This window comes from Schistocerca gregaria, chromosome 4 (assembly GCF_023897955.1).
Source record: "Schistocerca gregaria isolate iqSchGreg1 chromosome 4, iqSchGreg1.2, whole genome shotgun sequence".
Classification (NCBI taxonomy): domain Eukaryota; kingdom Metazoa; phylum Arthropoda; class Insecta; order Orthoptera; family Acrididae; genus Schistocerca; species Schistocerca gregaria.
Genome location: NC_064923.1, coordinates 457,788,211 through 457,801,211, shown reverse-complemented (window position 1 = coordinate 457,801,211; position 13,001 = coordinate 457,788,211). Strand labels below are relative to the sequence as shown.

The following is a 13,001-nucleotide window of genomic DNA, read 5'->3' as shown; positions in this document are numbered from 1 at the left end:
GGATATTTTAAAGTGACATATCGTGTGTGCAACATATTATTATACTGATATTCTATTCCACTGTAAAATGCCTGTTACTAATATAACTAGCCATTTTTATCTTTCTAATCAGTGTTTTTGTATTGTGTACTGGAACATTTGTCTTCAAGCACTTGGTCATCATTATTCAATTTATCTGTAAGTCTCACTTAACAATTATATAACAGCCCAAACATAACATTTTAAACAAATTGAATGAAAGTGATAATTAATGATAACCTACAATTCATTAATTAAAAGGCTTGTAAAATAATTAAAAATCATGGATAATGGCCTACAGTAATCAGCATAATGCTGCAGCTGAATGTGAAAATAGCAGCTTGGAAGAAACTGCAAGAACTGTGCTCCTTGCAGGTGGGCTACCAATAAAATTACGAGCTGAACCCATAAACATGGCAACTTAAATTTTAAACAAAAGAAGCATAGGTATGTTGATGAAAGACCACTTCACAAGTTGTGCACTGGATCAGTCATTGATTTTGCCAAATAAAGATATTTGGAGAGATGGTCTGCAGACATATCCCAAAGAAGGATCAACTAAATTGGAATCCCAAGGCTGAAAACATTTTTCTAGTTGGATGTGACACTGCAGTGTAAAGGTATATGGTGTTTGGTTAGAAATTACAATACATTGTGATATTATTTACATGGTTAAATTGAACAAAGTGTGACAATCGGAGGCGGTAATAGAGAAAGAAGATGGAGTATTCCTCATATCTGAGATTTTTGGCAATGAAAAGTGTACACCGTTCAAAATTTATCACTCTCCATACTGTCTACGTGACACAAGCTTGCCTTATCACTGGAAACTAGACCTGATGTCATCTCTGCGGTGCAAAGTTTGTCAACAGTTTGAGAAGCAAGAAAAGACTAATTAGAGTGCCATGAAGAGGATCTTAAAGTATCTACAGGGAACAGTAGCTCATGGTTAATATTATTGAAGTGGTTGTGGTATTCATTTGCCTGTCTGTTGTGACTCAGACTACATAGGAGATGCTGTCATTCAGAGCACAACCACAGATTTTGTTTTTAAATAAAGTGAAGCTACCATAGTGTGGAACTCTCAGTGGCAGAAGATGGTTACATTGTCAACAACAGACTTATATCATCTTTCCTCCTGTCAAACTATGAAAGAAATAGTATGGACTAAATGACCCATAGAAAATATCATGAAGCTAAAAGAATTACACACCATCTTGTATATGGACTGTCAAACTGTCATCCGATTGATCAAGAATTCTGATAATCATAAACAAGCAAATCACATAGGTTTAAAATATCATTTTATACAAAAATAAGTTCAGCTTAAAGAGTCTTCAATCTGGAATGTGTCAGTTCTGCAAGTCAGAAGATATTGCCATATTTACCTGAGCATAAGATAACCCTGATTACAAATGACCCCCCCCCCCCCCCCCACACACACACACACTTTTTTTCAGGAGGGTTCTTGAGAAAAATTTATTTTTAACATATTCTTGAGTAATCAAAATTAATAACTGTTTTGCTGAGATAAAGTATCTATCTAAAATGTTAACATTATATCTTTAGTAAATTTATGCCATTTATTGATTGTCTATATTTTGATAATACAAGGAGAAATAAAATAAATGCAAAGAAATAGTTTATTTTAATTTGTGGTTCATTTTCTTTTCTACACTTTTTGCTTACTAACTCTGTTGACTAATACTCTGTTTTTAATCATTGTTATCATCCTAATAGCTCAGCTGCGAAATTTATATCTTTGTTGTCAGAAACATTTGACTGTTTTTTCAGAATATGTTGCAATTTTTAAGGTTATAGTCACTGTGGGACCTGAGATCACAGCTGATTTTTATCTGAATACATATCAGATTCTGGTTCTATACCGACATGAAAATGTTATGTCTCCTGCTTCCAAACATATCATCTGCCTGCTTCTGTCTTATTGGCTGCATAGAAGCAGCAACTAACACACCACCTTTCAGTCCCATCAGACATCTCAGTGAGCATCGACAACATTGCAGCATGAAATACATAAGTATGTCATTGACTCCTATCTAGACCATTACCATTTCCTGCAGAAATGAAAATTGTTATTGAGTATTTGTCCAGTTTTAAAGTTAGTTCAATTCCGAATGCCACTGGATTCAGACAAACAGCAGATTAAACATGGTAGATGTTCCTAAAAAGCCAATAGATTCCCATGGTTGGCAACTTGACATAATTCACTACATAGTGCCGTGATGGAGCAACTGTGAACATGGACTGCGATATCTTTGAAGGTGCAAGTTACATGTAACAACAAGAACTAATACATAAACAAAAGATCACAATCATGATTCAGTCCAATTCTTGAACCTTTGTTCATCCTGCAATCTACTGATGTCTGTAGGTACTAAAATCTCCATGATGGCTGGTGTAATTTATTCTTGCGACAACAATCCCAGTCAGTTTAATACAATTTATTTCCTCTTACAGCAATTTTTGGGTTTGCAGCCGGATCCCATCAACATTCTGCCACGAGTTTTGGACCCAGAGATGTCCGCCCATCCTCGGGTGAGTAGACAAAGTACAGCTTAGTATTTTGTCTACTCAGCTGAGGATGGCCAGACATCTCTGGGCCAAATATTGTGCAAACCCAAAAACTACTGGAAGAAGAAATACACCGTAAAAATTTCAGAAGTCAAAATTTATTTCGTTTTTGGACATTTCATTCTGGATTAATTTTCCTTCTTGTTTAATCTGAATATTACCTTCATCTTCTAAAACTGGTAATGTTTTCATCCTGTATTCTAATATGAAAACAGTGAACAAATTTCTCATTTATAAGCCACTTAGGGGATAACTCATTACTTACTGTCTTTCATAATGAAATAAAATGTTGTACTAAGTTCAGAATCAAGTAATATTTTTTGAAGGACAACAATGCACTTTTCAATGTTACCTTCACTTAAAAAGCTGCACAAATGGTTGTACATTGTATTTATAAAAGTATGAGAACTTTAATTGTAAACCTGTTCAAATATAACAAGTGTTTGTAAGATATAGAATTTAGTGCTATTTCCTCCTGTATTTCACAAAATTGAGAAGTTTTAAGGTCAACAATAGACTGTTGTGGTGGCTAGTTCATAGTACCACATGAGTCAAATGTCACATGATTGAGCAATGTCGATACTGTGTCAAGTGCTCTGGCATTTTGAGCCTCTTTGAAACCAAATATCAATTGCCCAACCCTAACCTTCTCAATTCTTCAAAATAAATCTGCAAGCGATCTCAGTTGCCAAAGCATTACCTATAAATATGAAATGACCCCTATATAATCTGTTAATCAATGTAAAGAAATATTAACCTCAACACTGAGAGTTTAATCTGCATATATAAAACAGTCCGCCCGCCATTGTGGCCGAGCAGTTCTAGGCTCTTCAGTCCGGAACCGTGCTGCTGCTACGGTCGCAAGTTCGAATCCTGCGTTGGGCATGGATGTGTGTGGTTTCCTTAGATTAGTTAGATTTAAGTAGTTCTAAGTCTAGGGGTTGATGACCTCTGATGTTAAGTCCATAGTGCTCAGAGCCATCTGACCCATTTTTTGAATGACCAATTTGGGATGAACCTTGTCTTATAGCTGGATAAATACAGTAACTTGTAAAACCAAAGAGTATTATTATCCACCATTAATATTGAAAACCTTAGAGACAAAAGACAGTGAAAGTGTGATATTTATTGATCTGGGAATGTTGTAATAATCAATTTAAATGATTTGTTTTGTTTGTCTAATGTTCATAAATATTGCTACATTTTTCATTTTGTATTTGGCATACTTTTCATATTCTGCACTGTGCTGACTTCTGAGACCTACTCATTGTCACAGCAGAATAAAACAATCTCTCTCTCTCTCTCTTTCTCTCTCTCTCTCTCTCTCTCTCTCTCTCTCTCTCTCTCTCTCTCTCCTCTCTCCTTTCTCTATTTTTTTTCCATTTTTAATTGATTGTGAATCAAGTTTAATGTGCTTTCTGCTGCTTAAATAGTGAAATTTGTTGTTGTCTGACAGCGAGGGCCAGTGCTGATTTACTGTTTTCTTTAACACATTCCGATCCTATTTGTGAAAAATAGTGTACTACAAGTGTCATTGCAGTTAGAATTAATAATGTCTGGCATATTTTACTTGCATATTTACTGATCCTGTTGACAGTTTTAAGTGAGTGTAAAAGTTTGAATACACTGTTGTTATTGAGAATGAATATCTTTATTGTTTGCTTTCTTAATTCACACTTACTTGCTTTTTGTTACTTTTTGTTCACTTGTAATGAGTAGGACTGTTATCGGAGAACACCAAGTATTTTCTACAGCAGGGAACAAGGAAGCTTATTGCCAGTACTGCCGCAATGGCTGAACAAATTTTATATACATTGCAGCAATTTTACAGCATTGTTGGCTGTCTATGCAACCAATCTCCAAGCACTTTTATCCATTAAAGTATGTCTTTCCTGCATGACCTCTACAGTTAGTGTGTCCCTGCCCTAATTTCTGTGTGTTTTCAAGCTTTCTGGAGCTCTCATTATTTCCTTTCTGTCCACTGGGCCAATACTGAAACCATTTTCATAATTTATTTTTGTCTTAATTCCTTCCCCTGTTCATTATTGTGGTTTTAGAATGCCTTCTCTAATACATCATTTCCATTGTGTGGAGCTTTTCTTTCATTTTCTGTATAGGTTTTCCCATATGGCTTACCATATCTTACAGACTGTAAGACGCACTTTTTTTTTTCAAAAATTTGCATCCAAAATTCAGGTTTGTCTTATACTTAGAATTAATATAAAAATTCCAATGTTTGATATAAAATTCCTGACAGTCTTAAAAATGGTTTCACTTCATAATGTGTTATCATTAACATCTTAGATGGAAGAAAGACCTACACAATGTAATAAATGAGACCAGAATAAAACTCTCAAAACTGTGGAAGAAAAACTATCCGAAAGATTTACTGTTCAGGCTGCCCACAATGACTCGTTACCCCATTAATAACCAACTTAAACCCCTATACATGAATTAATAGCATGTACAACAGTTCTTTAGACATGTTTTCTTGAGATATAAACCATGCAGAAGTGCTTATGAGAGGCGATGTACTGTTAGTAGTGGAGAGCTATGAGACTGGGCCCTTCAAATCCCAATTTAGATGAACATTGCTGATTTCAAGTCTCCTTCACCCTAATTAAGCCGATTCAAGAAATCATACAGTGTAGGAAGTTAGTAACCAATAAAGTTTACTTCAGGTAAAAGTGTAGAAAAGATGCCATTAATTCACAGCTGACATAAAAGCAAAGCTTACAATTATCCACACACATGCTGTATGTAGCACCAATTAGTTAGTTTTCTTGAAAGAACCGTGAGCAAACCATAGTATATCATTCCAAGGCAAAAAAGACAAGAGTTTATTTTACAATAAATTAGTTGTTTTGACACATTCATATATAACAACAAGAGTGATAATTGTGAGTGGAATACTGTCTCTGCAGCTTTATATCTGTCGTCAGGACCACCAATGTATATTAGGACCAAAAATTAAAAAAAGACTGTTTAGTGACAAAAATCTTATAATTGACCCATCAAAACCAGGAAAAATAGAAAAAATATTTTTAAAATTTTGTTCAAAATGGTTTGTAAGCAGATGCAGAATTCAATTCATTGCTTTTATTCGATCTTTGCCTGACATAAGGCTATCTCTGCCTTTCAGGAGAGCAACAAAAAGAGTCGATATAATTCAGGTTCAATCTGGAACAACCCATGTCACTTGATAAAGAATTTTTTGTGTGTGGAAAGTATTTTTAAGGAAATTGTTGGACATTGTAATTTCCAATTGCTCTGTATCATTAGATATGTTTTAGGGGAACAGTATTCTTAAACTTCAATCACTTGTGTATTATCAGTTTGCATTGGCACAGTTTATGAATTGCTTTAAATATGTTCATTATGCAGCACAATAAGCTGAGCAATGGCCAGGACCATGTCTTCTTGTTGTTGTTGTTGTCTTCAGTCCTGAGACTGGTTTGATACAGCTCTCCATGCTACTCTATCCTGTGCAAGCTTCTTCATCTCCCAGTACCTATTGCAACCTACATCCTTCTGAATCTGCTTAGTGTATTTATCTCTTGGTCTCCCTCTACGATTTTTACCCTTCACGCTGCCCTCCAATGCTAAATTTGTGAACCCTTGATGCCTCAAAACATGTCCTACTAACCGATCCCTTCTTGTAGTCAAGTTGTGCCACAAATTTCTCTTCTCCCCAATCCTATTCAATACCTCCTCATTAGTTACGTGATCTATCCACCTCATCTTCAGCACTCTTCTGTAGCACCACATTTTGAAAGCTTCTATTCTCTTCTTGTCCAAACTAGTTATCGTCCATGTTTCACTTCAATACATGGCTACACTCCAAACAAATGCTTTCAGAAACGACTTCCTGATACATAAATCTATATTCGATGTTAACAGATTTCTCTTCTTCAGAAACGCTTTCCTGGCCATTGCCAGACTACATTTTATATCCTCTCTACTTCGACCATCATCAGTTATTTTACTTCCCAAATAGCAAAACTCCTTTACTACTTTAAGTGTCTCATTTCCTAATCTAATTCCCTCACCATCACCCAATTTAATTTGACTACATTCCATTATCCTCATTTTGGTTTTGTTGATGTTCATCTTATATCCTCCTTTCAAGACACTGTCCATTCCGTTCAACTGCTCTTCCAAGTCCTTTGCTGTCTCTGACAGAATTGCAATGTCATCGGCGAACCTCAAAGTTTTTACTTCTTCTCCAAGAATTTTAATACCTACTCCAAATTTTTCTTTTGTTTCCTTTACTGCTTGCTCAATATACAGATTGAATAACATCGGGGAGAGGCTACAACCCTGACTCACTCCTTTCCCAACCACTGCTTCCCTTTCATGCTCCTCGACTCTAATAACTGCCTCTGGTTTCTGTACAAATTGTAAATAGCCTTTCGCTCCCTGTATTTTACCCCTGCCACTTTCAGAATTTGAAAGAGAGTATTCCAGTCAACATTGTCAAAAGCTTTCTCTAAGTTTACAAATGCTAGAAACGTAGGTTTGCCTTTTCTTAATCTTTCTTCTAAGATAAGTCATAAGGTCAGTATTCCCTCACGTGTTCCAACATTTCTACGGAATCCAAACTGATCCTCCCCGAGGTTCGCATCTACCAGTTTTTCCATTCGTCTGTACAGAATTCGTGTAAGTATTTTGCAGCTGTGACTTATTAAACTGATAGTTCGGTAATTTTCAGATCTGTCAGCACCTGCTTTCTTTGGGATTGGAATTATTATATTCTTCTTGAAGTCTGAGGGTATTTCGCCTGTCTCATACATCTTGCTCACCAGCTGGTAGAGTTTTGTCATGACTGGCTCTCCCAAGGCCGTCCGTAGTTCTAATGGAATGTTGTCTACTCCGGGCGCCTTGTTTCGACTCAGGTCTGTCAAACTCTTCATGCAGTATCTTATCTCCCATTTCGTCTTCATCTACATCCTCTTCCATTTCCATAATATTGTCCTCAAGTACATCGGCCTTGTATAAACCTTCTATATACTCCTTCCACCTTTTTGCCTTCCCTTCTTTGCATAGAACTGGGTTGCCATCTGAGCTCTTGATATTCATACACGTGGTTCTCTTCTCTCCAAAGGTCTCTTTAACTTTCCTGTAGGCAGTATCTATCTTACCCCCAGTGAGGTAAGCTTCTACATCCTTACATTTGTCCTCTAGCCATCCCTGCTTAGCCATTTTGCACTTCCTGTCGATCTCGTTTTTGAGACGTTTGTATTCCTTTTTGCCTGCTTCATTTACTGCATTTTTATATTTTCTCCTTTCATCAATTACATTCAATATTTCTTCTGTTACCCAAGGATTTCTAGCAGCCCTCATCTTTTTACCTACTTTATCCTCTGCTGCCTCCACTACTTCATCCCTCAGAGCTACCCATTCTTCTTCTACTGTGTTTCTTTCCCCCATTCCTGTCAATTGTTCCCTTATGCTCTCCTTGAAACTCTGTACAACCTCTGGTTCTTTCAGTTTATCCAGATCCCATGTCCTTAAATTCCCACCTTTTTGCAGTTTCTTCAGTTTTAACCTACAGGTCATAACCAATAGATTGTGGTCAGAGTCCACATCTGCCCCTGGAAAAGTCCTACAATTTAAAACCTGATTCCTAAATCTCTGTCTTACCATTATATAATCTATCTGATACCTTTTAGTATCTCCAGGGTTCTTCCACGTATACAACTTTCTTTTATTATTCTTGAACCAAGTGTTAGCTATGATTAAGTTGTGCTCTGTGCAAAATTCTACCAGACGGCTTCCTCTTTCATTTCTTAGCCCCAATCCATAATCACCTACTATGTTTCCTTCTCTCCCTTTTCCTACTGACGAATTCCAATCACCCATGACTATTAAATTTTCGTCTCCCTTCACTACCTGAATAATTTCTTTTATCTCATCATACATTTCATCTATTTCTTCATCATCTGCAGAGCTAGTTGGCATATAAACTTGTACTAGTGTAGTAGGCGTGGGCTTCGTGTCTATCTTGGCCACAATAATGCGTTCACTATACTGTTTGTAGTAGCTTACCCACACTCCTATTTTTTTTCTTTATTAAACCTACTCCTGCATTACCCCTATTTGATTTTGTGTTTATAACCCTGTATTCACCTGACCAAAAGTCTTGCTCCTCCTGCCACTGAACTTCACTAATTCCCACTATATCTAACTTTAACCTATCCATTTCCCTTTTTAAATTTTCTAACTTACCTGCCCGGTTAAGGGATCTGACATTCCATGGTCCGATCCATAGAACGCCAGTTTTCTTTCTCCTGATAATGACATCCTCCTGAGTATTCCCCACCTGGAGATCCGAATGGGGGACTATTTTACCTCCGGAATATTTTACCCAAGCGGACGCCATCATCATTTAATCATACAGTAAAGCTGTATGTCCTCGGAAAAATTACAGCTATAATTTCCCCTTGCTTTCAGCCGTTCGCAGTACCAGCACAGTCTTAGTCCACTGGAATTCTGCCTAATTAAAACTGATAATTACTGTGACATGCCAGAAAACTTTAATTTTTCTTTTGTCAGTTGTGCCTGATGCAAGGAAAATAATTTTTTTTTTTTCGTCATGCTAATGACACTCCACTTTATTGTATGACTAGGGGGAATAAAGAGAGAACTGTTCCATAGTTAACTAAGATATACATTATTTAAAAATTATTGTAAGAACTATGATACAGGAATGTTATAAAATGATGTATGTGTTGAAAATATATCATTTCTGTAAATTAAAGTCACAATTGATGGAGGTCATCTGTAATCTAACATCAAACACGGACTTCATTTATGTTTCTCTGCTTGTCAGTTTTGTAAGAATTACATATGCAACAGTTTAGGTGTTGATACAAACTGTCTCTCATTCAAAGCAGTAATTATACATGACATTTTTTGTATGGTTTTGATGCTTCAAATCCACATGTGTCACTCTGGATATTAGCACTCCTTCTACGTCTACATTTGTACTCTGCAAACCACAGTGAGGTGCATTGCAGAGGATATGTGCCATTGTACCATTTATTAGGGTTTCTTCCTGTTTCATTCACTCATGGAGTGTGGGAAGAATGATTGTTTGAATACCTATGTGCATGCAGTAATTATTCTGATCTTATCCTCAAAATCCCCATGTGAGTGATACATAGCGAGTTGTAGTACGTCCCTGGAGTAATCTCTTAAAGCCAGTTCGTGAAACTTCGTTAAGAGTCTTTCTCAGGATAGTTTACGTCTGTCTTCAAGAGTCTGGCATTCATCTCCTTCAGTATTTTTGTGACACTCTCCCATGGATTAAACAAACCTGTGATCATTCGTGCTGCCCTTCTCTCCATACGCCCAATATCTGCAGTTATTCTTATCTGGTATGGGTCCCACACGCTTGAGCAATATTCTAGGGTTGGGCACAAGAGTGATTTGTAAGCAATCTCTTTAGCACTTCCCCAGTATTCTGCAAATAAACCAAAGTCTACCAACTCCTTTATCCATGATTGAACCTATGTGTTCATTCCATTTCATATCCCTACAAAGTGTTACACCCAGGTATTTGGCCAATTCCAGCAGTGATTTATTGATATTATAGTCACATATTTGTTTTGTGAAGTGCAGAATTTTACATTTCTGAACATTTAGAGCAAGTTGCCAATCTCTGCACCATGTTGATCTGGCTGAATATTTATGCAGCTTTTCTGAGATAGTACTTCATCATCTGCAAAAAGCCTGATTTTGCTTTTAATATTGTCTTCAAGGTCATTAATATACAACATGAACAGCAAGGGTCCCACTTCCCTGGGGCACACCTGAAGTTACTTCTGCATCTGACAGTGATTTTCCATCCAAGACCCAAGATAACATTCTGTGTCCTCCCTACAAAAAAGTCCTCAATCCAGTCACAAATTTCTCGATACCCCATGTGATGATACTTTCGACAATAAGCGTAGGTGCGGTACTGATTCAGGTGCTTTTCGGCCATCAAGAAACACTGCATTTACCTGGTTGTATTGATTGAATGGTTTCATTATTGCATGTGAGAAAAGTGCGAGTTGGGTTTCACATAATTGATGCTCTTGAAACCATGCTGGCTGGCATTGAGCAGGTCATTCTGTTCAAGATACCTCATTGTGTTTGAGCTCAGAATATGTTCTAAGACTCTACAACAAATCATTTTCAAGGATATTGGATGATAGTTTTATGGATCAGTTCTACTACCCTTCTTATAGACGAGTATGATCTTTCTCCAAGAAATGGGCACAGCTTTTTGTTCGAGAGATCTACGATAGGTTATAGTGAGAAGAGGGGTAACTCAGCTGCAAATACAGTATAGAATCCATTGGTGCCCAGAGCTTTGTACAATTTTAGCTGTTTCTCAACATCATTGACACGTACTTACTTCAATCATCTTCTCAGTGGTATGAGGATTAAATTGGGGCAATTCTCCTGGGTTTCCCTCTGTAAAGGAACATTTGAAAACAGATTTAAGCTTTTGCTTTGCTACACTCAATTTCAGGTACTGTCTCACTGACTAGGGACTGGACACTAATTTTGGTGCCATTAGCAGTCTTTACGTATGTCCAGAATTTCTCTGGATTTTTGTGAAATGTTATTCGACTATATTCTGCTATAGTAGTCATTGAAGACATCACACATTGCTCTCTTGACAACCAAATGCTTTTCATTCAGCATCTCTGTATCTATAGCCCTGCACATTGTTTTATACCTGTTATGCAGTAATCTCTGTTTCTTTATAAGTTTATTTACAGTGACTTTATGGAGGTTCCTCCCATTGTGAACTGCTCTACTGGATACATATCTATCCAATGCATGGTCAGCTATTCTTTTATGTGCCACTATGCTCTCTTGTTATGGCCTATCATGCACCAAGCAAGAAGGGCTGTACAAACTGCTGTCATAAGTCATTCTTCATGTGACAAAAACATGTAACTTCCACCATTTTTTTTTTTAAAGTGCTTGCAGTGCATCGTAGCAGCTAAAATTTGGACAGTGCTTTTCTTTTGTTGTGCTCTTCCTGCATAAAGAATTTCAGAGTGCATTTCAATATGTTATTGGATCATTCCCTTGTTAGTGCTTTCCATAAAAATCTTATACACTTGCTTCTTCAGAGATTCTGTCATTCCATAATACTAAATGCAGCTGCTTATTTATGACATCTGAATTCTTTATTTTATTCTGTACACATTGAATATACCTTTCATCTACAGACAATGTGATGGTCAAGTACTTATATGAGATAGCATTTGTAATAATTCTGTTCTTTTTTCTTTCTTTTTTTTACTATGTTTTTACAATGTTTATTACCATACCCCATCATCCATATTACTCCACTAACTTTATAAATTTGTTACCTATGTCTTCATCATCCTCTTATAACTTTTGACCCATTTATTCTTGCTTCTGATTATTTGTGTGTGTATTTCTTTCCTATCATTTAGATGATAAGGATCAAAAGAAAAGCCAGAAAGTGTTGCAAGAGTTGGAGAATATTGATGATGAATGTGATCAAAACAATATTGCATTTGTGAAAATTGATAATGATGAAGAAGCAAAGGAATACGGCATAGATACGCTTCCCACAATTGTCTTTTTTGAAAAGGGAATTCCACATGTTTATGAAGGTGAGAAATTTTTATTTAACAATAAATGTTTCTTGTCTTTTCCATTCTCTAACAGCAAATAAAACAAAGAGAGTTGTCTCTTCTGTTGTTATTTTTATTTTGGTATTATCATGATAGTATTATAAAATCACACCACCACTAGTTTTAACTTGTATTGCAGTAAGATTCAAATATAAACTTTCATAAAGTAAGCTCTGGCAGACTGTAAATAATTTAGGAGGAAAGGAGACCACTCACTGATTAGCAGAAGCACCAACTTATCGACTGGTGCATATAAACATGCACACACACATACACACCTGTGACCGTATGTTTTGCCAGCTGGTCATACAGTGCTGGCATTGCATTTTGGCACATGTACTAGGGTGGAGTGAGGTGTTTTTGTCAGGTGTGGTGGGGAAAGGGAAAGAGTGGTGAGAGGTAGGAAGAGGGGATGGGGATGGGTAGCTAGTAGCTTGGAGGGAGGCAGCAGGTTCACTACCGTAGCTAGGAATGTGGGAGGGAGGCGTGGCAGGGGCACAAGCTATACATGAGAAATGCAGGTACTGGAGCCATTGAGGTGTGGCATATGGTTAAGGTGATATGGAGGCATGGATTTGGAGGAGGTAACAGGGCAGTGGAGGAGAAAACTGTTTGGTAGAGGGCTTTGGGCTAGTGGGTTACTGGTGCTGGAGGGAAGGCTCCAGATAGCCCTAATTGTGAAGCAGCCATTGAACTTAAACATGTTCTGCTCAGCTGCATATT

At 37.0% G+C, this 13,001-nt stretch overlaps 1 protein-coding gene across 2 annotated transcripts in view; it reads left to right on the top strand.

Annotated features, from left to right (window-relative positions):
- LOC126267267 (uncharacterized) overlaps window positions 1-13,001 on the top strand; it is a 459,263-nt gene that overhangs the window by 194,827 nt on the left and 251,435 nt on the right. For both annotated transcript variants that reach the window (XM_049972334.1, XM_049972333.1), the window contains exon 11: window positions 12,075-12,257. In XM_049972334.1, coding sequence (XP_049828291.1) covers window positions 12,075-12,257 — 183 coding nt within the window. The remainder of the gene's footprint in view (window positions 1-12,074; window positions 12,258-13,001) is intronic.